Source organism: Coccidioides posadasii, chromosome 2 (genome assembly GCF_018416015.2).
Source record: "Coccidioides posadasii str. Silveira chromosome 2, complete sequence".
Taxonomy (NCBI): Eukaryota; Fungi; Ascomycota; class Eurotiomycetes; order Onygenales; family Onygenaceae; genus Coccidioides; species Coccidioides posadasii.
The window spans coordinates 6,056,637-6,083,326 of NC_089408.1; the positions used below are offsets into that span (position 1 = coordinate 6,056,637).

A 26,690-nucleotide genomic window follows, 5' to 3' on the forward strand; every position below is an offset into this window, starting at 1 on the left:
GCCCACCCCAGGGCGGGCTCGAACCGCCAACCTTCAGATTAGAAGTCTGACGCCCTACCATTGGGCTACTGGGGCTTAGATGGCATCCGAATGCCGGGAATAATTCCCCTTCCAATTTTGTTCCCAAAATAGCAAAGAAAATCCTGATCGACTCTGAAGTCTGAAATTCCGCTCCACCAAACAGCGGGCCGCCCGCCTAATAAACTTCCCGAGGCCCTTCTTACATAATCTCCGGAATGCCGAGAACATTCGGGACTTCCGAAGTGAAAAGTTACTCGGCAAATGCAGCACGAGGTGCCCGGTGCCCTGTCTAGGCCTAGGAACAAGTACCGAACTGCCGAGTCCGGCTACCCTAGCGATGGCCTACAGCGAGAAGAGCGAGCGTTTATCAGCGCGGGCACCCATAGACAAGGTGGGAACCGGATGATGCAGGCCATAGTCGCTCTCAGAGAGGACGGCTTTACTTATATCGCCGAGAAACAAACCATGAACGGGCGTTGGTGAATTGTGCCCTTCACAAGATACCCTATATTGACACTGAATTTTAAGTGACCGCGTAGCCTGTTGTGTGCGTGCCAAGAGGCTGATTAGACCAAGGAAGAATACCGTTCAATCGGAGGTGGTTTCCGCCTCCGGACAAGGTACACCGACATGGAGTTCGACCGAACATCTTTCATTCCTCCGCACGAAGGAGATACAATCCTCCCCTTATCACCTTTCTTTTCACGCCTGGTCCGCCATGCGCACCGCAAGCCGCCTCGTCTGGCTGTCCGGGATGTGAATCTTGGATTTGAGAAGACGTACACCCAATTTCTCACCGATGTTCTTGCGTTGAGAAATACGCTACGCGCAAGCTTAGGAGAGAAGGCGGCGAGGGACTTGAAAGAGGGTAAGGAAGTGTATGTGGGATTGCTGGCCGCTGGAGGCTACGAGTATGCCGTTGGATTTGTGGCTATTGTTGCGCTGGGAGCGGCGGTGGTGCCAATCAGTATGTTAGACTTACTCCCCTAGAGACCGTGTGTCCATATGGAGATCCGGGTCGGCATGGAGAGGAGATGCTAACAAGAACTCAAATTAGCTCTGCTCCTCCCCGTCCGCGAGGCGTCATACTTTGTGCTTAAAGCTCGCTGTGTTGCCGTCCTTGCTTCCGCCGCCGGTCGAAACCTCGGTGATTCACTGAGCCAGCATATCAAGGCCGAGAAAACCCTAGACGTTTGCTGCATAGCCATCGCGACATCCTTTCAGCCCGTTCCGCTCGCACCGGAAGAAATTTGCCTCTCAACCGGCCGGTACCTGGATGACAACGCCCCTGCCGTTGTGATTTTCACCTCCGGCACCACTGGACCCCCCAAAGGTGCAGTGATGAAACGTGCATTCTTGCATGATTGTTCGGAAGAAATAAACAGCCACTTCAATATCACCGAGTTAGACGTAATCTTGCACGTGTTGCCAGTGCATCACGCCACGGGTGTAGGGATTAATTTCCTTCCTTACATCTTCGCGGGTGCGTGCGTTGAATTCCGCAGTGGTGGTGTGGATATCCCATGGCTATGGGAGCGATGGAAACAGGGCGGCGTGAGCGTATTTTCCGGCGTTCCGACCATATATATGCGCATGATGCGGTACTACGAACAGAAACTGGCGTTTCTTCCCGAGCAGGAGGTGAATATGTACATCAAGGGCGCCAGGTCGTTGAGAATCTTACTCTGTGGCACATCGGCGCTGCCAGAGCCCGTGCAGAACTTCTGGAGCGGGGTTCTCGGTGGAAACAGTCGGATTTTGACGAGATACGGCTCGACGGAAGCAGGAGCGATCTTTAGGACACCTTTGGATTGTGAGGATGTACCAGCGGGGAGTGTTGGCCATCTTGCTCCCGGCGTCACCATCAAACTCTCTAACGGGGATGAAGGTGAGATCTTGGTGAAGAGTCCTTGGATGTTTGCGAAATATTTGCATGATCCTACCGCTACAGCCGCGGCACATGATGCGGAAGGATTCTTTAAGACGGGCGATATAGCCCGTCGCGAAGGAAGAAACTATTTTATCATGGGACGGTCATCCATCGATATCTTAAAGTCTGGCGGGTATAAAATTTCTGCTTTGGATATTGAGCGAGAAGTTCTCTCGTTGCCGTACATTGGTGAAGTCATGGTCGTCGGTGTGGATGATGACGAATATGGTCAGCGTATCGCTGCGGCGGTGACATTGCGAGATGATCAGAAGATATACCGATGCAGAGGTAATGGAAATGCGGGGAAGAAATTAACTATTTATGACTTGAGAAGGGATTTGAGGAGCAGGCTTGCCGGATACAAGATGCCTACGATTTTAAGAGTTGTGGAGGGAGAGCTGCCGAAGAGTGCGACAGGGAAAGTGGTGAAGAAGGTATTAGGGCCAAGTTTTTTCACTGATAATTATAGGAATGATGTGATGGTGCAGGTGTGGGAGAAGTCAGGCCGGCAGGCTCAAGGAAAATTGTGATCGGACGCTTTCCTCCTGTCACATATCGTCAGTTAGAGCGAAACTGTTGTCATAGTCGATGAATTAGCAACTTGTGCATCAAGGAGTTCTGGCCTCTAGAAGTACTTTTTGCTGGCTCAGTTGAGAGAATGTGATAAACTATTCTTCATCAGTCAAGATAGGTCGGAGAGTAGAGCCTCAATTCAAGATAATGCTTGCCACAGCTCGAAGTCAAGTCTACCACAGTGGCATAAGTCCTCAAACTTTCCAAGGAACTTTCACCAGCGAATAAATAGAAATACAAGACCCGCACCCGAGATGGATTGTTACTAGTATGTTATAATTTTGGTGAGAAAATTGCACTGTACTGTTCTTATTAGATGTGGAAGTTTGTTTCGGACTTATCCCACTACATCAAATCTTGACTTTTGCCGCTGTGCTTGTCTCCCGACTGTGCACATAACTTATCCGCTGAAACTTTTTAATTGCCTCTCCCCACAGTTCAGCCCGCAAAGTACCATACACCCTACAAAACGACGCACAGTCATTAGCAAGTAAATCTTCAGGGTCAACGTTCTAGGAAAGACACTCACCCCATCTTCGCCTTTGGCGCCCACTTCTGCGCCAAGTCCATGGAAACATCAAACATCTGCTCCGGTTCCGCAATCGCATCCACAATGCCATCCTGGAGAGCCTCCTTGCCCGTCCACCGATGTGCTTCGAGCAACATCTTTCGCGCAACCTTCGGGCCGAGCTTCAAACGTGGCAGGGCCCCAATGCCGTCAAAATGCAGACCCAGATTCACCGGAGGCATGGAGATGAAGCCTCGTTTGGAATTCATGACACGGTAGTCATGGCAAAGCGCAAAAGGGCAGGCACCGCCAAAGGTGTGACCGGTTAAGAGGGCGATAGTTGGATACGGGAAGTCAAGGATCGTGTAGAGCATCTTTGACCCATCAGTAGATGTCAAGAAGACGACAAGTTTGACTCATTTATGACACGGAACGTACAGGATAGAAGCCGTCGGTATTTGCAAAGGGATTCTCATCTTGCTCATCCAAGTCAAGGCCCTGGAGATTCACAGAGGCAACATTAGTGTTCGATTCTGGGTACAACGCCTGATAATCATACAGTACACCAGAATTTGGCATCACTGCCTCTTGTGATTACCGCTCCTTCGGAATCTGGTCCCAGAATCCGCTGAACTGTGCGGAACGCCCTGATAATTTCCTGACAATACCAGGAATTTAGCCTATTCTCTGGCGGTTTTTGCATCGTGATGACGAAGACATTGCCATGTCGGGTAAGGCTCAGATTGCGGAACTTAGGAATATCTGCCATTATTGATTATTGCGGTTGGACTAGCGGGCGCGAGGAATTAATGATAGAATATGTTGATGTTGAACACAGTCCTCAAAAGGACCAAAGTATGGGAGCTCACGGGGTAGCGGGGCGAATAAACAATGCAACTCGTTCCCGCATAAGCTACATGCCTCTTGGTGGAACATCTGGGATAGCTCGTGTTGCTGCAGCCAAAACACACCCACGGCCCGAACCAAGCGAAGAGCCGAAGAACCGGGGTGGAGAAGTGCCGATATACCACGTGATCGGGATCTTGGCGGATTAGTCATACGAGCCGAGATGGCCCGTGCACTGCCGGGGTGTTGGGCTCAGGTCGTGAATATACCGACGTCCGTTCCGTCACCATGCGACGTCAGTGTTCCAATCCCAGTCTCTTAAGAGCCAGTTCCCAATTCCTTCATACTGATTATACAACATCTCATCGGTTATTTCAGTTGCTTCACCTCCCATGGCCACTTGCGTATTGTGGTCAATCACTGTCGCTAACGGGAGGTACTCTTCTAGCGCAGCAGCAGCGTCCATCGGTGTTTTCAACTCCGCCAGGATACCCGCCGTCATCATGTCTGAAACAGTCCGGGCATATTGATCGTCTTCTGGGCGACCAGATTCCACCATCTCGTGTGGGTAATTCGCTAACATAACGTCACCAAGACGACACAAGTCTGTTCCGAAACCACTGAAACATGCCTGCTGGTCGGGGGTTAGTGGAGTTGGCTGTGGTCGATCTGGCGGTCTGGCAACTTTCGGCGCCTCATCAAGGATGCTCTGCATGGCCTTCAAGCTACCGATGGCAGAGGGCCATCGCTTCGCGAGTTCCTTTTGGGAATTATAAATGATGCGGAGGTCCTGCTCCGCCCTCTCCCAGAGATGCGGGTATGGGAAGCACGACATAAGACCGACTCCAGCCGCCAGGAGATAGAAAGTGAAAATTGGGCCGAGAAATCGAATCTCATCGCGTGCTAAAAAGTCTTCAAATATGCCGGCAATGAAAGACGACGCAAGGATGGCAGCTGCTGACGGGAGGTTCGATGGTGAGATTGGTCGATAAAGGATCGCGAGGGTGATAAAATACGGGACATGAAGCTGACGAGCTTCAAAGTTGTAGGGCATCAGTACAAGCCTATGGGCAGGTGCACCCTCGGTTGGGCTGTATCTTCGGAATAGGCGAAGGGACTCCGGTAATTCTCGAGTCCATCGGTAAAGTGCATTTTCAATATTTACTCGCTTCTGACGAGATAAACTACGTCGACAGTAGCATTGCGTGAGGTCCCCAAGGAGGGCTGAAATTTCCACATATACGATGAAAAGCTGTCCATTTGAACTGCAGCCATAGAAGTCTTCCGGGGTTAAAGGTTTGACTTCACTGTCATCCGGATTAATAGCGCGAGGACGACCATGTCCTGCAGATATTAAGCAGTCTCGGGCCTGTAATCGGCAGTTAGGCACTTGAGCTTAGCATATAAGATAAGCGCGAGCTTAATCCCAATCTCAAAATTAGTAAATACAATACTTACATATAGGGTCCACCACAGCCTCCTACGCAGGGGGGCATCTCGGCCCGGCGGTGGTTCTCTATGCAGCCCAATTTGATAAGCTAGGCCAACCCCGATCCGATTCCAGAAGCCACTCGTATTAATAGATACGTGTTCCGGACCCTCGGGGTTATACCAATGCAGGATACACACGGCGGTGATGACAGTGATCGTGTTCTTCTCATAGCCAGACCAAAACAGTGCTCTTGCTCGCCGATAAAATTCGTTCGACGAAGCGTAAGCAGTGACAGCTGGCGCTGAGGAGACTCTACTTGCAGCGAGAAAGACAGCCTGAAGCAATAAAATGGATGGTTGATGGCCGGTGCGCTCTGTGAGCCAGCTCCGTTCTACGATGGGCATCCATGGCGAACATCGCTTCATGAAGGTGTCTATGAGCCCCTCCCGGACGGCCCGTGGTGGAAGATCGAATGCGTGCTGCAGATGAAGAATTCTGAGATCTTCTTCGGTAAGAGATTCTGTCGCAACGGCCGGATATGCCTTTGCTCGATCCTCATTGACCGGAACCTCCCCGCGAATATACTCATAGCGACCCAGGTACGTCGAGTTCGGAGTACTTGGACCGTAAGCACGAGAGTCTTGCGCTGGCTGTGACGGTCGAGCGAACCCTGATGAGGCTGCGTTTGGATACAATGTCGATCCTTCCGATTCCTGAGCAGCAGAGGTTGGAGGGGTTTGATTGTGAGCCGATGCACCTGCACCGGCCGACGATTCCGATTGATGAGAAGGGTGTCCATCAGCAACAACCGAGCGCCGCTGATCCCATGGCAGATGGCCAGAGTCCCAGTTTGGTCGTCGCAGAGGCCCAAGGCTAGGAGTCTCCTGCCTTACTTCCACTTTTGTGGTTGCTCTCGATCCCGAGACGGCATCCTCACGTTCGGCAGCTATCTTGCGACGTTTGCGTTTTCGCTCGCGGGGACTACAGGAAAAAGGATGTCAGACCCAAAATTTCAACATTAAATTAGGGGGCAAGAGATAAGAGAACTCACGAGCAAGTCCAGTGGTTCCTCGCACAGTTTAGACACTGTGAACCTCCTTCGGGGTATATGCACCGTATCTGCCCGAAAATACCATCGAATCAGCGCCCAACGAGGTCAAAAATTTCCATTAAATGGTAAATTAGCAAGAGAATGACATCGAAAATCATCTACCTTCTTTTTATTGCACGCAACACAGGCGGACGCTGCTCGAAGACGCGGCGGGCTTTCGCCAGCCTTCCCCGTGGTAGGGACATTATTATGCACGGCAGCAGCAGGGGCAGTTGTAGTAGGCGGCGCCGGCTGCGGCACAGAAACCTCACTCATACGGATACGCTTTGTCCCCGAGTTTTCAACAATAGAACTGATTAAACGGATACTATGGAAACAAGAGGCTTGGGAGCAGAAAGTGAGCGGGATATCAGGCCGACGGCGGATGCTTCCTCGACCGGAGTTGGGGCGATCGGAGCTTTGCTGACTTTGGGCTGGTCAGCGTAAATTCTCCTGCCATGCCGACCTTCTTGGCGCCACCGGCATTAGTCGTATTGTACTGTACCTGTATCAGCGTCCGTGCCCAATTGCAACCAGACGCGACCTCTTCATGGAACAATCTACTAAGTGTTCGGGAAAATGCTAGTCATGAAGCCACAAAAATCAAGTTCTTACTTACCTTGGCTCTCTAGCAGCATCCAACACCATCTCCGAGATGTAGTGCTCCTACTGCTATCGAAATGAAAGCCACAAATCCGGAATACACAGAGGTGCGCGATGTGATGTGGCGGTGGAACTCCGATACCGAATATGGGGCTGTATTTTACAACTAGAAGTCGTCAATATAAACCGCGCTTCCGGGCTGGAGGGACGTGATCGCAGCCAAACATCAGCAGCCTGGTTAACTTTCGGGGCAGGGATCCCCACCTCACGGCCGGGAATTCCACACTGAAACTCGACTGACATTCTTTGTCAACGGCTGCTCTACGCCTGGACGCCCAGTGGCGCCCATAAGGCAACGTTACATGTTTCGCGTAAATCCTAAATTAACACACATGGAGGCGGAGAATCAACACATTGAAAGGAGCATAAGGAGAGACTGCTTCAAGGCCAGATAAATTTCTAAGATTGATGTTTACCAACTGCATGCAAGGTATCATCGGCAGCTGGATGCCCAATCCGATCCTACCCTATAACAGCAGTGCCAGAGAAAAAGATGTTTCCAGATATTCAATAGATACACGCCATTCTGCAGCCAAAACAATTGGTAGCAGTGGGACGGGCATCCAGTACGTCTGGATTGGCTGGTCACATTTCTATGCAACAGCATTGCTCTTAGCACGTCTTCGGCACAACCACAACCATTGAGAAAAGGCCGGATTGCAATTTGACATCAGTGCTGGTTCGTTGGCACAAAAAAAAAAAAAAAATATACTAGGAAAAGGTGTTGCGCGTTGTGCATAGCACGGGTTGCAAATCGTTGGATTATTAGCATCAAACGTACAACGAATTGAATATGTCTGTATGGAAGGGTAGCGGGAAAATTAAGATTAATACCATAATATCGGCCAGACAATGGCACCGAAAGAATCGAAGAAGTGTATGTCTTGACAAGATGTATCATCATCTTGGCATGAAGGAGATTAAAGCTCGCCATGTCGCAAGGTTTGTTGCGAAGGACGAAAGTTGCCTTTCTTAAGTTCCTGGAAGGCTAAGTCAAACCGTGCACCCATCATCCAAGCGACGCCAAACTGCATAATGCGAATTAGTGCACGATACATATCATGATAGGCCTGCGGACTCAAGACGTACCATGAGGGAAGAGACAACAACCAGTACACCCACGAGTGAAACAACAATGAAGATAGTATCCCGTGTGGCTTCAGCTGCCTCGGCAGCCCTTTTCGCATCTTCAGCACTCTTCTTGTTACTTACTCTCCGATTGGCATCTTCTAAGGATTGAGTCGGGAAGATCGATTCGATGAATTTTTCGATCTGGAAAGAAATTAGCAACACGACTAGGATAAATGCTAAATTCGAAAAGTTCACCAACCTTTCCGCAAGCAATGCTAACCCTGAGGAAGTTCGGGTCTTTTGGAGTGTTCTTTTTGTGTATTGCTCGAGCGTATTGACGGAAGACATCACATATAACACGAACGTTTTGTGTTGACTGCCACATCAGTCGACAAGCCTGGCCCTTTGTAATTTTGATGTTACGGTCAAACATGGCTGGATTTCGGAAGCATAGCTCTAAAGTGCCAATGGCCATGGACTGGGGAATAGCACAGAAGTTGAAAACGCTTTGCTCCTTTAATCCTGCCAGGTAGTAAAGACAGTCGTCCACGTGCCCAAGGGCATTCAGTATCATCTCTGCACCACAATTCACGGCTGCTTCGCGATTTTCTGGCTTGAAGAGGTCCTCCCACTTATCGACGTGATTTGACCAAATCTCCTTTGGCCAGAAACGACGATTATCGTCTTCATCCTCTCGCACATCGCGGATGATGTTGGTCTTTTGAAGAAAGAGACCCATGGATTTGAAAAGCTGCGGACGCTCGAGGAGCTGAGGCCGGGCAAATCCAGCCTCAACGAATAGTCTTGTTAAGCCCTCACCAACAAGCCCAGCAACATACCAGCAGTAAAGATCATATTCTTCCACAGTATTGACATTTACATTCTCAAACTCGGCTTTTCGACAGTAATCAGCCATCCCATTGCCCATTCTATCAGCGATATCCTTGATGATAGCCTTATAGGCGGGCTTTATTTTCTTAAATTCGGTGATAACGTTATGGAACTGAACCAGCAGTTCGCGGTCTTTCTCTTCGGGCCGATTGCCATCAAAAGTCCACCCGTCGACCTCTAAGAAGTCCTTGAAATTGCGAAGGAGTGGCTCCTTAACTTTGAAAGGTATAGAGGTATCATCTTCGATGGTGTCTAGACCACGAAGAATAAGGTAAAACAGGCAAACAGGAAGAAGGAGCTCTGGATGTAGCTCCATGATCACAGCGCTGAAGCTGCGACTCGTGAGTTTCAGGAAGTGGTAACATTTCTTTTCGCTCTCTGTTTCATTTGCTGTGTTTCTAGAGTGGACAGGCTCATGCCATACTTTCCTAGGCGGCGTCAGTGTACGCGAGTAGTGTCCCAATTTCGAGCTGTGAATACCTACCATTGGATGATTGATCTGAGCTCTTGAGGGTGTGAGAGAAGATAGAGGGCTTGGGAGAAGGAAACCATGATGACCAGCAGGGCTCCAGAAGAGCAGCAATTGAGAATATGTCACGAGATGAGGTTATGGAGGAGGTTCGCTCGGAGCCTACCCTCGAGATTAAAACAGATCGAAAGGGGGAATCATTCAAACTAAAATGAACATAACTGAGGACATTTACATATGGATAAAGGAACCAACAGCATTAAAAATACAACACAGACAAAATATTAATGACATTGACTGTGAAGGGTGAATTGATGGTGAGAGACTCAAAGTTGTTGTGGATGAAGGAAGGGGGAAGAGAAAGGGAAAGGAAATGAAGAGGAGGAAGAAAAGATTTGGTTTCCCGAAAGCAGAATTTAGCGAGCAAGTTTGGGCGGTTCAGCGCAGGTACGAAGAACCCTGTTACTAATCCGGCCGCGCGTGAGGAAGACGCTGATTGGCAGAAACTCTATCAGTCAAGCCAAGCCACATCTTGGCGTTTGGTCATCGTTATCCAGCCGTTTAACACATTTCACTGGAGCTTTGGCCATGTTAGCTATGATGAATCAAAAGCCAGACAGAATTCCAGAAACATATTATATGGCCCGTCAATGTGAGAAAAATGCAGTTGAATCCCATGCATTAGCACCCTGATTAAATTTACTGCTGACCAAAATGGAAAAACGGTCTCAAAACAGGAGGCAGAAGAGCCTAGTCCAACGCCTGCAGCTCTAACAAGACGATTACACAGGCTATCTAAAGAGAGATCTGGCCCGCGCCATGAAGCCTATGCTGGAGCACATAGTCCGGAGATGCTTCTCTCATCTTCTCCTTGGCACCCGCATTGGCTTTCGTCGAATGAACACGCTCTCAAAACCTTGGTTTGGACAGCAAATATGGACCCTGCCTGGCATCGTCTATCTGACTTTGTTCTCCGTTTCATCTATAGAATCGAGAATCTTTCGCTCGTCCACGACAACTCTACCCAACGACGCTTCACTGTAGTTGGAAACTGCTGGCGCAATGCATAGCCTCCTCGATGGAGGGACAGAGATCAGGAGAGATATGATGTTGATCAAATTGCTTCAATAGAGGGTATCAACACCTTCATTGTAAGTAGATATCGAAGTGCATAAATTGATGCTTGAGGCTAAGCTCAATTAGACAGAAGAAAAAAGCCATGAGATCAGGCTTTACATGTAAAAAAAATATAGGCCGTGGTATAGACACTAGGCGCATTGTTCCAGTTTTCAGAATCAGACAGGGTTATAGGATTCTGATTTCGGCTTGGCCGCATGCTAATAGTCAGCGCAAAATATTTGAAAACAAGCCATGTGCATATCGGACAGGTAAAGCGCTACCTACTATGACATATCTTGTTGAGAATCCAAAGCCAGTCTTTCGGCAGTTTCGTGGAGGGTGCAGTAGTGATAGTTGCGCGGGAAGGCAACTTCATAGGAGGGAAAAGGGCGGTTCACAGAGGTGCATGGGATGTGAGTCGAGCCCTACAAAAGAATCCTAAATGACGCAATGTAGTTCGAAGGGCAGCGTAGAAAATGAGCTCTAGCTAGGCTGGCCTCAGCCAGCTAAGGGACAGCTGAGCCTCTTAGAAATGGAGGTCCTGAGCTCAGATGTTTCTGCAGGCTCCGAAGACAGGTGCACAAGGTACGGAGTAGATGGCAGAAAACGCCCCGACAAACCGACAAACGCGTTGGCTGGGGCTCTCAGTTGCATTTTCACGTGACTGCTGCGGCGGACGTGAACACTCGCCCTGTGGCGCAGCAAGAAACAAAACAAAACAAAAGCGGTACTGCCGCTATACACCGCCTGCAAAATGCCCCGCCCTCTGATGACATAATAATATTCCCTGGCCAATCACAGCCCCGGGCAGAATAGGAAATTTTGAGCAGCTGTGCCGAGCATATGACGACGGTGTTTGCTGCCACCGTTTCTCCCCAATATCGCTGCCTGCAAACGGCTTCTTTTCTCTTCCATTGTCCATTACATCTTCATTAATAACCCCCAGTCTTTACTTAATCTGGCTTTTTCTCGTTTACACCTGACGGACAATTCCCCATTGCATCACATATCGACCCCAGAGATCTATATCGCATCCGTTCCCCACGCTTACCCTTGCAAATATGGTAGCGGATACCGCATATTATGATATCTTGGGTGTGCCATCCACGGCCACTGAACTTGAGATTAAGAAGGCATACCGAAAGTTAGCCATTACGACACATCCAGGTTTGTTTTGATCGCTTTTATTACCGGGTTTGGGAGGGCTAGCTGACCAGGAGTCGCAGATAAGAATCCGGATGACGAGACGGCTCACGAGAGGTTCCAAGCCGTAAATTGCCCTGCTAATTTACGTGTCTGCTCCGTACACTAACGCGTTCAAAACTTCAGATTGGCGAAGCATACCAAGTATTGAGCGATGAAGAACTGCGAAAGCAATACGACAAATATGGCAAGGAGAAGGCGATACCCGGAGGCGGATTCGGTATGCACTCACGCTCTGTGAATCAATATGTGCAATACGCTAATTTTATATCTGACAGAGGATCCGGCCGAATTTTTCAGTATGATCTTCGGAGGGGATGCTTTTGTGGATTTGATCGGAGAAATATCCCTCATGAAGGATTTGACACGCACAATGGATATTACTATGCAAGAAATGGAGGAAGACGATCTGGCTGAATCTGCAGAGGAGAAGCTCAAGATACACGAAGAGAAAGAAAAGGAAGCGCCGCAGGCGCAATCGTCGCAGGGACTCAGCACCTCCCAAGCTCCACCGTACGTCACCGATGAGAAAGAAAAAGAATCTGTTTCCTCCAATGCGCCGGGAAGATCAACAGAAGCCGGATCGGGAACCAGCACTCCCCGACGTGTTTGGGGTCAGCAAGCAATTATGGACAAATCAGAGGAGGACGCGAGGATGGATGCCGCCGGCTTGAGTCCGGAAGAAAAGGAACTCAGGAAGAAAGAAAAGAAGAAGGGCGGTCTTACGAAGGAGCAGAAGGAACGCCTGGCGGCATTCGAGGCCGAAAGAAAGAAACAAAGAGAAGAACGTGTCGACACTCTCGCCAGAAAACTAGTAGATCGTCTGAGCATATGGACCGAGACAGACAAGGGCAAAGACGTCACATATGCCTTCGAACAGAAGACTCAATTAGAAGTTGAAAATCTCAAGATGGAATCCTTCGGGCTGGAAATCCTCCATGCCATCGGCACCACTTACATCCAGAAAGCCACTTCTTTCCTCAAATCGCAGAAATTCCTCGGTATTTCTGGATTCTTCTCTCGACTAAAGGACAAGGGGACTCTGGCGAAAGAAACCTGGACCACTATCTCCACTGCTCTTGACGCACAAATGACCATGGAAGAAATGGCAAAGCTGGAAGAGAAAGGGGGCGACGATTGGACAGATGAGAAAAGAGCAGAGTATGAAAAGAAAGTCACCGGCAAGATTTTAGCAGCTGCGTGGCGTGGAAGCAAGTTCGAGATCCAGAGCGTCCTGCGTGATGTTTGTGATCAAATACTCAATGACAAAACCGTCAAATTGGAAAAGCGTGTAGAACGTGCCCAAGCGCTCGTTATTTGCGGAAAGATTTTCCAACAGGTATGCTATGACTTGATCTCCACATTCTCCTCCCGTAAATTTGGCTTTTGGCCTAGCCCATGCTAACTTTTTCCCTGAATTAGGCCGAACGTGACCCCGACGAAGAAGGTGACTATATGGCATTCGAACAGTTGATGGCAGAAGGAATGTCGAAGAAGGGTAAAAACGAGAAGAAGAAAGAACCCAAGAAGGCGAAACCAGAATCACACCCAGAAGCCACCCCGTCATAAGGACGTGATGCTTCAACTCTATGATAGAATGAGACAAAGCGTTCCAACCCGATTGGCTCTACTTTTTTCTTTTTTTTTAACTGTTGAATTCATTTATGCATATCCCACCATAGAGAGATACTGATTTTTGGCTTGCTTTGGTTTTATAAGGGTATTTTCTGATGATTCACGACTTCACTTCTCGAGTTTTCTTCTCGTGCTCTGGTATGAACCCTGACACCACTAAGCTGCATGACCGTCCTTCCAGCATGTGTAATGTGGAATTGCAGGCTTTAAGTCTGAAGTCATGATAGCAAACTGCGAACAAGGACGAACATCATTTCAACGAGAAAATCAATTGATCTCTATCCCATTCTAAATCTCATCAAGCATGACACAGGAAGGAAAGATATGCACAATTATGGGTATCTTGTTTCTGCAATGTAGTGACGCAAGGTGTGGATGTAATGGTACAATGCGCAAGAATTAACACATGTAGAACAAAAGGTGATATGAAGGTAAAGAATGTGAAAAGAGGAACAAAGAAGCTGTGCCAGACATGGAACTCTCACTACTTCTGTTGTGAGGGTCCAGTCCACCACCCCAACCACTCAGAAATAGAAAAGAAATATACGCCACTGTGGTCCAAATAATCAGTACTATGGGGTAAAACTGACACCAGAGGCCCAACCGCTGTCCATTTTTTTGAGGGAAAAAAGAAATAAAATGCTCTCCTGCATGTGCGCCGTATGCCAATGAATGGGGAATATCCAACAAAAAAGTGGAGTCAATGGGGAGTTTATACAGCCAAAGAGAATTATCCAGATGTTTGTGGAAATGAATGGATAGGATTAAAAGAGGGAGAAAAAAAAAAGGGACTCTGATGCAGCCGCATAACAAGGTATAATTTTTCGAGTTCATTTCATAGGATGCCTTGTCAGCCTTCATGTACATCACCGTCCGATAATGGCAAGTTCGCCAAAACAGTGTCATCGACGATATGCTCATCTAGAAACCCAGGCACTTCTGCAGTTGAGCTCAACAACGCCTTGCCCCCTTGCCAATCCTCATCGATGTCGTCATGAGCCAGCACTCGACCGCCGATCTCGATATCACTGATGTAAACTTGATATTCGAGGGCTTTTCTACCCTCTGTAATTAAGCTTTCTGTCCATTCTAGGCACCTTCCTATACTTTGGCTGAGTTTCTGGCTGTCTATCAGGAGTTGTTGATGTCTAGCAAGGTCGTCCAGGAGGTGCTTCTCGTCCCGTGCGTGAGGTTGCTCTTCACTCTCAACGCCCCCATCAGGACTCCTCGTTTCATCTTCGGAGGAAGAAGCGCCATTCTCGGATTCCGAAGTGATATAATTGAGCGAATTAAATGATTCGTCACCAGCTCCATTATCGGTCTCACTGACGATAGAGAGCCCGCCCCCAGACACGGGGTGATGGGAGGGGGTGATGGAAAGTCGACCAGCGCGGCTCAATCGGCGATATCGCCGTAGTTCTGCGTTCTGCTTCCTCATTTCTCTCTCCAAAGTCCGATTTATAGCGAGTAAAGAAGAATTGCTGATCTCCAGATCCAAAACTTTCCGCTCCGTTCGTGCATTGGCTGCCAGTTCATTGGCGTTCTGAAGATTGTTATTTGAATCCTCCTTAGAAGGACTACCAACGCGCGGAAAAGGATGTAGAATATCACCGGATGTTGAGGATCTGTTGCTATCGGGAAGGGGGCTATGGTACGGAGAGCTAGCATTGCCATGATCACCGGCTACCAGTATCGGGTGACTTGTAGGACTCGTAATATGAGGCCGCGTTTGGCGAAAGCATTGAGATCCATCTATACTCGGAGATTTCACATGTGAACAATGACTCCTGGATCCCGGGGATGTGGGATTTAAACGCGGGGTTTGTAACAGAGGTGGCTCCTGGGGATGTGACGAATGCAAACTGGATCGTTTTGATTCTCGAGGGTGCGTTGTAGGTTCTTTGGGCGAGGAGAGGAGCGGCTGCGCATTTTGCAATCTTGGTGATGCGATTGGTGACCGGAGTGCCGTAGGGACTCCTCCGCTTTGCGTTTTGCCTTTTGTAGGCCCTGGTCTCCGATCACTAGAGCTGCGAGATCCTTCAGCTACGCCGTTTGCGTACGTAAAATAACGTCCATTTGGCTGGATATTCCCGTGAGACTGTTTGGGGTCCGCTTCGTGGGATGAAATTGTAGATCGCGCGTCATCGGCATGGAAAAACATAGGGGCTCCAAGAGAACCGCTGCATGATGAAACCGGTCGAGACGGCGGGTTACTGTGCAGTAAGCCATTTACGACACTCTTCGGCCTGGATGATCGTGAGGATGGGCCGATATTGTCGCGCGGAGTTAGGGGGTTCTCAGAGGAGTGGCCTACGTTAGAGCGTATGGAATTCTGAGCGTGGGATGGTGTGCCTGATGGAGAGGAGGAAGCGGAGAGAGCATCTCTTGGGGAGTTCCTTGACCCCGAACGGGGTGTGATATTGGAGTTTAGTCCTCCTGACACATAGGATGTATTCTCTGAAGAGCGAGATGTGTTCGGAATAGGGGCATCGGCATGTTGGAATTTGCGGTTCGAGTGGGTGGAATTGTATCCAGCTATCTTAGGAGTCAGGGGTGCTTTGGCGGTCCTGTTGAACGCTGCACTCATTGATGGAGTGAAAGGTTTGTTCGGGGGATTGTTTTGTTTATCCAGAGGTCGCATTGTTGTTTCGCCTGAGATTAAATTCAATGTGAAGTGCAGGTGATCTCGCGGGATGACATTGCGAGATTTTGGGCAAAGCAAGGAACATGATGGCCAAAGCCCACAATAGCGGTATGGAAGACTTCGTGTCTATCTCTTTTCAGACAGCAGAAGCCGCAAAGCAATGGATTCACTTTGGGAGTTGGAGAGGTTTGGGGCGACACACCCTCCATAAGGTTATTATTACTAGGCGTTGCCGTCATTTCACGATGCTCCTCGCGGTTAAACCCGAAGTGGTCTAGCGGCACCCGTCCCTCTCACCACGCGACGGAGGGCTCCACGGGAACTCGGACGAGCTACCACGGATCCTGGAATGCTTGACGATGCGGTCAGCAAGAGAGTCACGTGGATTTAAGAACCCTAACAGGTCCAAGATGAACCTGTTAGGGCTTCTACAACCACATGGAATCTCTTCCATGTATTTCTGCCTCTTCGTGGCTGTCCCTGGTCTTCACTGCATCTCTATTCCTTTCTACATATTTCTGTTTCGTCATGGCTATCCCTGGTCTTCATTGGTCCCTATTCTCTTCCACATATTTCTGCCTCTTCATGTATTCCTGTATCTCATGGTGGTCCCTAGTCTCCCTGGTTATTTAGTGTGTGAAAAGTGGATGTTGTGACGGCGCTGTCCCCTTTTGACCTCATTACCGGATAGGGACTAGAGCTAGGGCACGGGACTAGGGTTTCCTTTGTTTATATGCAACATCTCAGGAAGCAGCTTTCATCTTTTTTGTTTCCTCTTCAGCTTTGAATCTTCGTATTTTGCGCTCTATTTGTGTGTTAGGTCAAATAGAATTGGCATCGTTACAGATGTTCTTCTATCCCTGCTCCATCGGCCACCAGTGGCGCCTTCTTTCAAAATCGTGGTCCGGCCCATCCTATTTAGTATCCCTACTCCTTTACACATTTTTGACGTGCTTTTTCCAACTTATGGGCTAGAATCGAATTTGAGAGGCGGGTGACTTATTTGAGCATTCAGTGGTTTTCAGTTGCCTTATTAGTGATGGCCACGTGATTCGCCCAAACTGGAGATGGTAGAACTGGAGACACCTGAACTGGAGATGGTAGAGCTGGAGACGCCCGAACTGGAGACGCCCGAACTGGAGACGGTAGAACTGGGGACGACCAGACTGGAGACAGTAGAACTGGAGATGGTAGGACTGGGAGTACAGCCATCCCCAGTTCTACTGTTTCCAGTTCAGGTGTCTCCAGTTCAGGCGTCTCCAGCTCTACTGTCTCCAGTTCGGGCGTCTCCAGTTCTACCATCTCCAGTTCGGGTGAATCATGTGGCCATCACTAATAAGGCAACTGAAAACCACCAAACACTTGAATAAGTCACCCGCCTCTCAAATTCGATTCTAGCCCATAAGCTGGAAAAAGCACGTCAAAAATGTGTAAAGGAGTAGGGATAGAAGAACATTCACTTTTCACACACTAAATAACCAGGGAGACAAGGGACCATCATGAGATACAGGAATACATGAAGAGGCAGAAATACAGTGGATTGCGAAATCAGCTTGACAATCTGAACTCAGCCCACATTTGTTTTGAAGACTATGCCAAGCTAGCTAGTACAAATATAGCTAGATTATATTACCATGGCGCTACTTACTTACAATGAGCGAAATCGCTTTACATACAGCCCTTGTTTTAGTGATACTGCGTTGCTCTAGAAGATTCGATGCAAATGAACCAAACACACAGGCAGTAATCAAGCAGCAACCTGTCAACTTTTCATCATGACTCAACAGAAAGCTGATTGGCATGGTCTATTGTATGAGTGTATCAGTGCATCATAGCACAAATCTCATGCTACCGCTTGTGGTACTAGCTAGCCTGTAAGCCCCACCTTTCTAATGTGAGAGTTCGAGTAAGGCTGACACATGGTGGCATTAGGTTTATTTCGGGGCAATGACCCTGAGTCCGTCAAATGTCCAGGAAGTCTCCCAAGACCAGCGTCTCGATGTGTGGGATGAAACCCTATACGCTCCCACTCCAGGATACTTTGGTCAAACACCCACGCTGTCTGTATCCAGTACTCTTCCAAGCCAGATACCTGAAGAACAATTGAAAACATCCATGTTCGCCTGCAGTGGGTCCCTGGCCACTGCAATGACCCGGGAAATGATATAGCAGATCGCCTAGCCAAAGAGGCAGCGGGCCCACAACCCTCACACGCCTTCCGGAACCTAGTCACACTGGAACAGGCTTCATCCGCGACCGAATCTTATCGGAATGGGAAAATAAATGGAAAACATCAAGCAAGGGCAGGCATCTCAAAAGGCTTGACGTCATGCTGCCCTCGATCCATACTAGACGGCTGTACGACACCCTGCCACGAAATCGGACATACCTACTGTCGCAACTGCGGACTGGTCACTTGTGGCTAGCCTCGCACGGAAAATTACAACGGCTCTGCGAAGAGGATAAATGTGAATGCGGTGCAAAGGAGACAGTGACCCACGTCTTGATTGACTGTCCGAGACTGGCGGCATTTCGGCTAAAATTACGTGCAGACACAGGGAATGCATTTAATAACATATCACTAATGCTAGGAGGAAGGGACGGAACTGGACAGAAGAAGGTAAGCAGCTCTGCTCAGCACAGTACTGTCAACGCAGTGCTAGATTTTGCAGAAGCATCCCTAAGATTTCAAAGCCGCGCGGCGGGAAGACCGCAAAACTGGGGCACGGCACAAAGAGGACAGTAGAGGGCTTAAGACGAGGCTCTAAATTCGTCTGCATGAAGTGGATAAATGTATGTTAAATAAGGATAGCTCACCAACCCCATTGGCCAGCAGTACCCTTACGTAATGCTACTGAGCAAGCCAAGCATCAGATGTCACTTAGAATCGTTGAGGAACGACTGAACGTTTTTGCACTCATTTGATAGTTCTCTCGCTCCATTTGAGAGAAAAGGGGTCTGGGGAGGAGTGGCACTATATACAACTGGCAGGCGATTCCCGCTGCCCTAGCCCTATGCCTTAGATTCTATCAAGCAGCCATATTCCGGTTCCTAACAACAGGGAATCAATGAGAAGCTTTGAGAGCAAGTTTCAAGGAGTGACCTGAAACGCCTATGCGAGGTCTCCAAGCTGTTCAACAAGCTCGCCACCCATTCTATATAGGTCTGTTGTTATAAAGGATGGGGGTAGATTATCCAAAGAAGGCTCTTGGAGGAGGATTAATTTAATTCACTTATGCAAGGGGTGCTGGACTGATGGGAGTATTTCTGCGAAGTGCTGGTTGTTTTTAGCGGTACAAAGTCTTGGCGCTCTGCAGGTCCGGACCTGCAGAGCGCCAAGACTCGGAACATCAAGGTCAAGATTTCACCCAAATATTTCGGAACCAAGATTCTCTGGCATAGCTTTGGCCCTCACTAGAAAGGGTAACCACTTGCTCCTATCCTCCGATCTTCTCACCTTATACGGTACAGGAGTACGGAGTAGTGGTGGTGGAATTCATACCCTGATCCCTCGCCCTTGGCGATAAGCAGGCTGCGTGTCGAGGCGACCCAGCTTCTCTTTTTGTCACGTGTCCCACTGCGGTTGCTATCATGCGCGAAAGTGGTGGGACTCTCCCGCCCACCTAGAGATTCTGCTCCTGCATCGCGTGCCATACAAAGGCAAGGCTACTACCTAACACATCAAGAGCTTTCAACGCTGTTGGCTCTATAATGAATCATGACAAACACTGCCATTGCATAGGTAGCTAGCCTCCTGGCTTGCTTTATGCAAAACCATTTGCCCTTTCATTCAGTTGGGGTTGACCAATTTCTTTGTTTGATTGAGGTAGCAGGGGTGGCGTGAGCTGTGCCATCACAAGTTTGTGCTTGGTCCAAAACAGAGAAAGTGCAATAATAACTCAAGACAAACAAAGCCTGCAGAGGTCTTGAGGTGTGAACAAAAAGAGAGGCAAAAGACTGGCATAGTGCTCAATTCCAACGGATGTATGATACGCAGCATCTCAGACATCATCTCACTTGTGGAGCAGTTCATAGTCTTGCATTGACTTTAGTTCGGATTTTTTGCCTACAAAGCATGTAAAGCCAGAATTGAAAGGAGATCAAAGCTCTTCATGATAACAAACAACACCAGAAAGGCATATCTGGGCTGCTTATAAGAACTCCAACTTCTGGCCTACTGTCACGGCCCGTAGACGCCGTAGATGCCGCACTCCTGATTAGGGCTGGAGATTAGGGCTAGAGGCCGGGAGTCGCCTGACGAGGTGTTTACATCTCTCTCAACACCAAAGCACGCCTTCTTTTCTTTCTTCTCTTTCCCAGCTTGTTATTCTCGAATAGATAGCACCAATATGATATTCCTTATCTCATATTGACTGGCCGTCACACCTCCTGTCCAATCTCGAAACAGTTTACTTTCCTTCCTCTGACAGGTTTATCCGTGGCTTACTGTTTTCTCACAGAAATATTACTTGCTATTAGAAGCAGGATGGACTCCCTTGATCCTGCAGTTGTAAGTATATCCTTATCGCCTCATGAATTTTGCTAATTCCTTCTCAGAACAGTGAACATCAGGCCATGCCGTCCGCTAAGGTGATCAGTTCGTCAGATCCAAGCTCAACAGGCACACCAAACTTGTCGACCAGCTCCTTGGAGGCCCTGCAAAGTGTCGAGCAGTGCAAGTTTATGCGTTTGGTTGACAGGCTCCGTCGTGCAGGATTGAGTTCAGTCTTGCAATTACCACAGATTGTTGTTTGTGGTGACCAGTCCTCTGGCAAGAGCTCGGTCCTCGAAGCGATCACAGAGATTCTGTTTCCACGCAAGGAAAACTTGTGCACCCGCTTTGCAACCCAGATTATTATGAGGCGAGATGTGGAGTCAGTGATATCTTGCAAAATCAACCCAGACCGCAGCCGGACTAAGGATGAGCAGCTGAAACTTGAGAGTTTTTCAAGGTCAATCAACGACTTTGGGGAGCTCCCTTCCCTCATGGATGAGGCTACCGAGGCAATGGGGCTGAATGAGCACAAAGCATTCACAAGAGATGTTTTGAGTATTGAAATTTGTGGACCAGACCAACCACAGCTGTAAGTTCCGCCATATACTGATTAGTCTTTCCTCAACCTGAACTCTAGAGCAGCACATTCGTCGATCTTCCTGGCCTCATCCATTCAGCCAATAAGTCACAGTCAGAGGAGGATGTACAACTGATTAGTTCTCTTGTTGAGGATTATATCTCCGAAGACCGCACCATTATCCTCGCAATCATCTCAGCCAAGAATGACTACGCCAATCAAGTGATTCTGAAGAACTGTCGAAAATTCGATCCGAAGGGTGCACGTACGTTTGGTGTTATCACAAAGCCTGACTACCTACATCCCAGCTCTGACAATGAGCGTGTTTGGCTTGACCTGGCCCAAAATCGAGATATCTATTTCGAACTCGGATGGCATTTGTTGAAGAATCATGAAGATGGTGAGCACCATCTGTCTTTCATGGAGCGAAACTTGAAAGAGCGAGCATTCTTTAACAATGGAAGCTACCGGGCTCTTCCACAACGGATAAAAGGCATTGATTCCCTCCGTGGGCGTCTTAGCCAACTTCTGTTCCATCACTTAAAGCGTGAGCTCCCAATCCTCAAAGGGGAGCTTGACAGTATGGCCAGGACTGCTCAAATGCAGCTTCAGTTAATTGGAAAGAGCCGTGCGACATTAACTGATCAACGAGTATACCTGGCAGAACTTTTCAGCTCTGCCTACGACATAGTCCTCACGAGTATGAACGGGAATTACGAAGGGGAGTTTTTTGGCAGAATTGATATTACCGCGCCCATTGATGGGGAAACAAACCTTTGCCGACTCAGAGCAGTGGTTCAACATCTGAACATCCGGTTTGCGGAACGCATGCACCAACATGGGCATAAATTTCATATCCATGAGAGCGATGAGAATGATACAATGACGCCAGCTCTGACGACACTGACGCCGAGGAACACAGCACCACAATTCCAGAAGAGCAATCTCAACCCGAGGCATTTGACCCGCAGCAGTCGGGGCCTGTTAAGCTGACCCGGAAGCAAGCCAACAAACGAGTCGTTCAGCTGCTGCAACGGAGTCGTGGCCGTGAGATTCCCGGCATATTCAACCCGATGCTAATAAGCCATTTGTTTTGGGAACAATCTGAGAGATGGGATACCATTGCACGTGAGCACATCAACAGAGTTGCAGCAACATGCAGAGCCTTCCTGCACCTTATCCTGGACTACACTGCCGCCCCAGAGATCAAACCCCGCCTCCTAAACTTAACTGTCCTGCCTGCTTTGGAGAATGCCCTCAACGCAGCTTTCAATGAGCTCAGGAACATTGAAAAGGACAAGCAACGGCATCCAATCACGTACAACCACTATTTCACAGATACACTGCAGAAGGTCCAAAGGAAACAGTTGTTAAAAGGTGTAAAGGAAGCCAGTGGAGAGGCGACTGTGGTAGTTGACCAGAAGACATGGACTAGGAGCCCGAAATACGAGAAAAAGAGCTACATTGACCCTGACACTTTTCATGGAAAGCTCCCAAACTCAATTGAGAGAGACATGGATAAAGTATCTGCTGAGGCGGCCCTTGATGCACATGCCGCGTATTATAAGGTATGTATCTAGTACCCGGACCTGAACTTGGTTTCCGCCATATCACTGACGGATTGTGCAGGCAGAGAAAAAGTATTTTATCGACGTGGTCACAAAGCAGGTTATTGAGCGCCATCTTGTTGCCCCTCTCGCTGAAATTTTCTCTCCCATAACTCTGGCTCGATACACCGACAGAGACATCTCTTTCCTTGCTTCAGAATCCCCCGAGGTGGTGCAGATGCGCGAGCATTTGGAAAGCAAATGCAAGATGCTGAAAGAAGGTCAAGAGGCATTTCGTGCAGTGCAGGGTCAAAGCATATGCTAGATGCTCAAGAAAGATGAAATCAGTCTCCTTCAAGATACTCTCGGACCGGGTTGCGCATATCTCATATCTATAATAGGGGTAGGTCCCAATGGGACTTATTGCGGCTCTAGGCTGGATGTTTGTGGTCCTTCAGTTGGCATGTGTTGGGTTTCTCTCCGCTTTTGGCTGGGTAATGGCTAGGCATATTTTGTGTCAAGAATAGATGGGGCAATATGTGCTTGAGAGTCTTCTTTATCTTTATTAGAGAGAATAGACATGTGGTTAATACATTTAGAGCCTCATCAAGGCCGGTGGTGGCCTGGTGCCGTCGATTTCAATCATGCGGCCCTCATGGCGCGCGGCTTTGAAACCTCCATGATGCCAGTACCGCGTTGAGTATGCTACTTGATTCACCATTTGACTTACTCTTCTTACCTTTTTGTCCTTCTCCTCCGAGCATACTTGAGATCGACCACTTCTTCCTAGAGAGAAGGCGCGAGAACAGGTGTTCCGTGTTAGGCCACATTATCTCTTTGGCCAGGCGGTCTGCTGTGTTGTTCCTGGGATCATCACAGTGTCCAGGGATCCCCACAGGGGTTACTTCTCCCAAGGTGAAGGGTGACTGGGTCTGTATTTTAGTCACGCGCTGCATAGCTGCCACAAAGGGCGGCTAGGTCAGTCTCCCGGTATGAATAAATCAATCAATCAACCCCGAACTGGGGACGCCCGAACTGGAGACGGTTCTTGGTTCAAAGAATATCAAACAGCAGCAGAGAAGTTTATTAAAAATAGCTTAACACTTGCAGTACATGTTTACACTCTTGGCCGCCTGAGGTGTCAAGCAGGGGATTATAGAAAGGAGTGTCGAGAATCTATCATGATTACTACAGTGTGATATACAAAATAATTTTGCCAGGCTATGCTGCTATTGTGATGCTAGCTCCATCTGCGCGCGGCCCCTCACAACAGTTCCATGGGCCTTCTCTGCATGGTTTAGAAGAGCAGATTTGGCCGGAAGCACCTCTCTCTCACAAACATTGCACTCAACCCCCATGGCCAGCCACGGAGGGTTGATATGTCTTCTTAGAAAATGCCTTGTAAGTGAAGCAGGAGTTGCATATACCTTGATCCAGTCCTTCAGCAAGCAATTAGGATTCCCAACACAGAGAAAGCAGACCCGAGGCCGCTGTTCTTTTTGTGAGTCAATTCATGGGTCAATCCGCACAGAGTCCATTGCTTTGCACAAAAGAGCCTCGGTGTCGTCCTCTGTCGAGCGCCGCTGCCGCTTGGCGGGCGGGGAGATAACATCATCATCATCAGGAGGCACAGGGCGTCCGCGAGACTGGGTGGACGGGCGAGACAGTCGTCCTTCTTCCACACCACAGAATGCAACTCCCGCGTTGATTGTGTTGATTCGCCTCCGGTATTCTGCTTCAAGGCTGGTATCCAGCATGGTCAGCATCTGATCCACAAACACCAGGTGCTCAGGAGGCATGAAGCCTTCATACTCAAAAGTGTCCACAACTTTGGTATCCACCAGCTTCCCAGACAGTTGTCATTCAAGGTCAATCACAGGCTGCTCATTCTTGTAACACTCAAGATTCTCACAGATCCATTGGTTCCACTGTCACTGCTTCTTATTACAGAGCTCACAGACAGCCTTGTTGTGCTCTGACTTTGCTTCCACTGTCCAATTGCAGAAAACTTCCAGCTTCTCCAGCACCTTGAGATAAGACTCAGCAAGCACTTTGTCATCAAGATGCCCAAACACAGTCTTGCACACTTGGTTAGCACATTCAAGCTCAACTTTGCAATCCTCCAACTTCCACTTGTACTTCTTAACTGTATCTTGCCAGGCAAGAACAACTGGAAGGTAATTGAGGGACCACAATTCTTCAGAAGAGAGCTTATACAGTCAGTTAGGGTTGATTGACACACTCATCAAGCAGGCAAATCACACCAATGCTGTTTGAGAGCCTGTTTTCCACACAATGCCCTGGATGTCAACATCAACATCCACCTGGTAATGCTTGACAAAGATGCAGATATCCACATGCTGGAGCATGACATTCTGGAGAGCTTCTGAAACCTCCTCTGCTCACTGTTAGCCTTTTGATGTGACTGAAACACAAAGTGATTGGAGGGTACTCACTGCTGTTGTTAAAAGTCTTAGCTCCAGTGTACTGGAGATTGTACAGGTGGGCGACCACCTCAAAGCCTGTGATCTCACCAGCCCTATGCATGCAGGACCTTACCATGGCTGCAGTCAACATCAACTCCAAGCAAATTTGATATCCAGTGGGTGTTGGCTCTGTCTGGCAAAACACAAACTTATCCAGCAATTCATTCTTCAGTAGCAGCCACTGCTCTCCCTTTCCCTCCAGCATGTTGACACTGTAGAGTTTTTCTGCCAAATCCAACACCAGCCCAGTGGTCAAAATCAACTTGAAGCCTTTGATGTGAAAGAGCATAGTCAGCAAGGTGACATGTGGACTGAGAACCAGAGTTGAATCAAAGATGATTTCAGGAATTTTAAACTCATTCCTATTAGTTCTGTCAGTCAACCAGGCAGCACCGCGACAACCAGGAACACATATGGTGCCTTATCTCCCAGGAATCTTTTTGTAAATTCTGGCTTTAAGTATATGAACAACCAGAGGCATCCACCATCAGGGTCTCAGATCAGGGTTAGGATGATGTCTCAATACTGAAGATGGAGGAGCATCAATGGACAGCTGGTGGTGATGGCTGCAAGCTGCAGGAACAACAGAAATTAAATGCACTGCCAGTCACAGACAAACATCATCTCTGTGGTGGTGAGGATGACATGGGTGAACTCAGTAACATCTTCAATGTACATGTTCTTCTTTGGCCATCCCACAAGCTCCAGCTTCTTGTTCTTGGCCACCTGTGCAATGACCTACAAGAGAGATTAGCAATGCTTCTTGTGGGGTGCTCTGAAAAGAGAAATGTAGATTCTCACATCTTCCATCTTGACAATCATATCTTTGCTGAGTCCAGACACTGTCTTCTGTTTGAGGACAAGATGCCACCACTTCCAAAATATCTCCAATGAGCTCTTGTGTTTGATGCCCAGACAGTGCCAGTTGTCCTTGCCATGATGGATATTGCACCACCAACTGAGGAATGACTACAGAAAGCAAACAGTCTCATCCAAGTCTGAGATCTCACTCTATTTCTTCACCACATTAATCTTGATGTGTCAACAATACCTGCTCAGAGATCCTGGTGAGCTTTGAACATGGTTCAAGGGTCAAGGGAGCCATTGCCTATCTCTTCCAGTAATCATGGGTCTCATCCAGCTTCTCTTGGGTGTTGGGGCTGTACTGCTTCTGTTGAAGCTGGGTGATATTAAGGCTCTCAGCCAGGGCAAGATAGTGTTTGGTGGGGAGTTGGCCCTCATCATCATCTTTATTCTTGCTGGCAGTGCTGCTTTCATACCTGCTGTCTGAATAGCTGACCTCCAGGGCCACTATGGCATCCAGGACAGAGATAACATTGCTCTGGCTTTTGCTCCCTTTATTGTCAGGTCCAGCTGGGTGAGAGTGATGCGCCATGATCAAGACCCAGGAAAAGCCGGCCACAGAGATGCCCAGAAGAGCTACAAGAGCGACTCTTAGGAAGAATGGGAACTCGAGAAGACATGATCAG

General features: G+C 48.5%; 11 protein-coding genes and 1 non-coding gene across 12 annotated transcripts; 4 read left to right on the forward strand and 8 right to left on the reverse strand.

Moving 5' to 3' along the window:
• Positions 1 to 3: 3 nt before the first annotated feature.
• D8B26_004408 lies at positions 4 to 75 on the reverse strand. The gene has a single exon. It is a non-coding gene; the product is annotated as a tRNA-Arg (tRNA).
• Positions 76 to 651: 576 nt separating this feature from the next.
• Positions 652 to 2,541, forward strand: D8B26_004409 (putative NRPS-like protein biosynthetic cluster; the record flags this gene model as incomplete). Its single annotated transcript, XM_003065198.2, has 2 exons — positions 652 to 988; positions 1,079 to 2,541. 2 exons carry the CDS (start codon positions 652 to 654, stop codon positions 2,479 to 2,481), a joined length of 1,740 nt encoding a protein of 579 aa, XP_003065244.1. The 3' UTR covers positions 2,482 to 2,541.
• A 268-nt stretch (positions 2,542 to 2,809) lies between these two features.
• Positions 2,810 to 3,721, reverse strand: D8B26_004410 (putative secondary metabolism biosynthetic enzyme). Its single transcript, XM_066124470.1, has 3 exons — positions 3,471 to 3,721; positions 3,054 to 3,406; positions 2,810 to 2,986 (listed from the first exon to the last, which is right to left on the reverse strand). Exons 1-3 carry the CDS (start codon positions 3,609 to 3,611, stop codon positions 2,875 to 2,877), a joined length of 606 nt encoding a protein of 201 aa, XP_065980551.1. The 5' UTR covers positions 3,612 to 3,721; the 3' UTR covers positions 2,810 to 2,874.
• Positions 3,722 to 4,075: 354 nt separating this feature from the next.
• D8B26_004411 (uncharacterized protein) lies at positions 4,076 to 6,800 on the reverse strand. The gene is made up of 4 exons (XM_003065200.2): positions 6,524 to 6,800; positions 6,362 to 6,429; positions 5,337 to 6,291; positions 4,076 to 5,247 (listed from the first exon to the last, which is right to left on the reverse strand). Exons 1-4 carry the CDS (start codon positions 6,674 to 6,676, stop codon positions 4,162 to 4,164), a joined length of 2,262 nt encoding a protein of 753 aa, XP_003065246.1. The 5' UTR covers positions 6,677 to 6,800; the 3' UTR covers positions 4,076 to 4,161.
• A 632-nt stretch (positions 6,801 to 7,432) lies between these two features.
• ERG9_2 (bifunctional farnesyl-diphosphate farnesyltransferase/squalene synthase) lies at positions 7,433 to 9,873 on the reverse strand. The gene is made up of 4 exons (XM_003065201.2): positions 9,510 to 9,873; positions 8,394 to 9,453; positions 8,153 to 8,335; positions 7,433 to 8,091 (listed from the first exon to the last, which is right to left on the reverse strand). The coding sequence occupies exons 1-4, from the start codon at positions 9,575 to 9,577 to the stop codon at positions 7,984 to 7,986; spliced, it is 1,419 nt and encodes a 472-aa protein (XP_003065247.1). The 5' UTR covers positions 9,578 to 9,873; the 3' UTR covers positions 7,433 to 7,983.
• A 1,801-nt stretch (positions 9,874 to 11,674) lies between these two features.
• D8B26_004413 (uncharacterized protein) lies at positions 11,675 to 13,704 on the forward strand (the record flags this gene model as incomplete). The annotated part of the gene is made up of 5 exons (XM_003065202.2): positions 11,675 to 11,780; positions 11,840 to 11,883; positions 11,943 to 12,036; positions 12,095 to 13,155; positions 13,239 to 13,704. 5 exons carry the CDS (start codon positions 11,675 to 11,677, stop codon positions 13,383 to 13,385), a joined length of 1,452 nt encoding a protein of 483 aa, XP_003065248.2. The 3' UTR covers positions 13,386 to 13,704.
• A 520-nt stretch (positions 13,705 to 14,224) lies between these two features.
• On the reverse strand, positions 14,225 to 16,092 carry D8B26_004414 (uncharacterized protein; the record flags this gene model as incomplete). Its single annotated transcript, XM_003065203.2, has 1 exon — positions 14,225 to 16,092. One exon carries the CDS (start codon positions 16,090 to 16,092, stop codon positions 14,302 to 14,304), a length of 1,791 nt encoding a protein of 596 aa, XP_003065249.2. The 3' UTR covers positions 14,225 to 14,301.
• Positions 16,093 to 17,162: 1,070 nt separating this feature from the next.
• On the forward strand, positions 17,163 to 17,465 carry D8B26_004415 (uncharacterized protein; the record flags this gene model as incomplete). The annotated part of the gene is made up of 1 exon (XM_066124471.1): positions 17,163 to 17,465. The coding sequence occupies one exon, from the start codon at positions 17,163 to 17,165 to the stop codon at positions 17,463 to 17,465; it is 303 nt and encodes a 100-aa protein (XP_065980552.1).
• Positions 17,466 to 20,581: 3,116 nt separating this feature from the next.
• On the forward strand, positions 20,582 to 23,268 carry D8B26_004416 (uncharacterized protein; the record flags this gene model as incomplete). The annotated part of the gene is made up of 5 exons (XM_066124472.1): positions 20,582 to 20,605; positions 20,653 to 21,179; positions 21,233 to 21,982; positions 22,090 to 22,735; positions 22,797 to 23,268. The coding sequence occupies 5 exons, from the start codon at positions 20,582 to 20,584 to the stop codon at positions 23,037 to 23,039; spliced, it is 2,190 nt and encodes a 729-aa protein (XP_065980553.1). The 3' UTR covers positions 23,040 to 23,268.
• Positions 23,269 to 24,225: 957 nt separating this feature from the next.
• Positions 24,226 to 24,471, reverse strand: D8B26_004417 (uncharacterized protein; the record flags this gene model as incomplete). Its single annotated transcript, XM_066124473.1, has 1 exon — positions 24,226 to 24,471. The coding sequence occupies one exon, from the start codon at positions 24,469 to 24,471 to the stop codon at positions 24,226 to 24,228; it is 246 nt and encodes an 81-aa protein (XP_065980554.1).
• Positions 24,472 to 24,645: 174 nt separating this feature from the next.
• D8B26_004418 (uncharacterized protein) lies at positions 24,646 to 26,224 on the reverse strand (the record flags this gene model as incomplete). The annotated part of the gene is made up of 5 exons (XM_003064955.2): positions 26,002 to 26,224; positions 25,820 to 25,938; positions 25,171 to 25,562; positions 24,979 to 25,112; positions 24,646 to 24,924 (listed from the first exon to the last, which is right to left on the reverse strand). Exons 1-5 carry the CDS (start codon positions 26,020 to 26,022, stop codon positions 24,646 to 24,648), a joined length of 945 nt encoding a protein of 314 aa, XP_003065001.2. The 5' UTR covers positions 26,023 to 26,224.
• Positions 26,225 to 26,308: 84 nt separating this feature from the next.
• D8B26_004419 (uncharacterized protein) lies at positions 26,309 to 26,596 on the reverse strand (the record flags this gene model as incomplete). Its single annotated transcript, XM_066124474.1, has 1 exon — positions 26,309 to 26,596. The coding sequence occupies one exon, from the start codon at positions 26,594 to 26,596 to the stop codon at positions 26,309 to 26,311; it is 288 nt and encodes a 95-aa protein (XP_065980555.1).
• Between the last annotated feature and the right edge of the window lie 94 nt (positions 26,597 to 26,690).

Bases quoted from the DNA above. Each gene is read 5' to 3' on its own strand.
- ERG9_2 (XM_003065201.2), bottom strand. From the start codon at position 9,577: ATGGTTTCCTTCTCCCAAGCCCTCTATCTTCTCTCACACCCTCAAGAG. The intron at 8,336-8,393 runs GTTGGTGAACTT...ATTTCTTTCCAG, and splicing joins TTAGCATTGCTTGCGGAAAG to ATCGAAAAATTCATCGAATC. The intron at 8,092-8,152 runs GTACGTCTTGAG...CGCATTATGCAG, and splicing joins TTGTTGTCTCTTCCCTCATG to TTTGGCGTCGCTTGGATGAT.
- D8B26_004410 (XM_066124470.1), bottom strand. From the start codon at position 3,611: ATGCCAAATTCTGGTGTACTGTATGATTATCAGGCGTTGTACCCAGAA. The intron at 3,407-3,470 runs GTACGTTCCGTG...GATGGGTCAAAG, and splicing joins ATACCGACGGCTTCTATCCT to ATGCTCTACACGATCCTTGA. The intron at 2,987-3,053 runs GTGAGTGTCTTT...GTCGTTTTGTAG, and splicing joins GCGCCAAAGGCGAAGATGGG to GGTGTATGGTACTTTGCGGG.
- D8B26_004411 (XM_003065200.2), bottom strand. From the start codon at position 6,676: ATGAGTGAGGTTTCTGTGCCGCAGCCGGCGCCGCCTACTACAACTGCC. The intron at 6,430-6,523 runs GTAGATGATTTT...ATTTTCGGGCAG, and splicing joins TTGCGTGCAATAAAAAGAAG to ATACGGTGCATATACCCCGA. The intron at 5,248-5,336 runs GTAAGTATTGTA...TGCCGATTACAG, and splicing joins GGCTGTGGTGGACCCTATAT to GCCCGAGACTGCTTAATATC.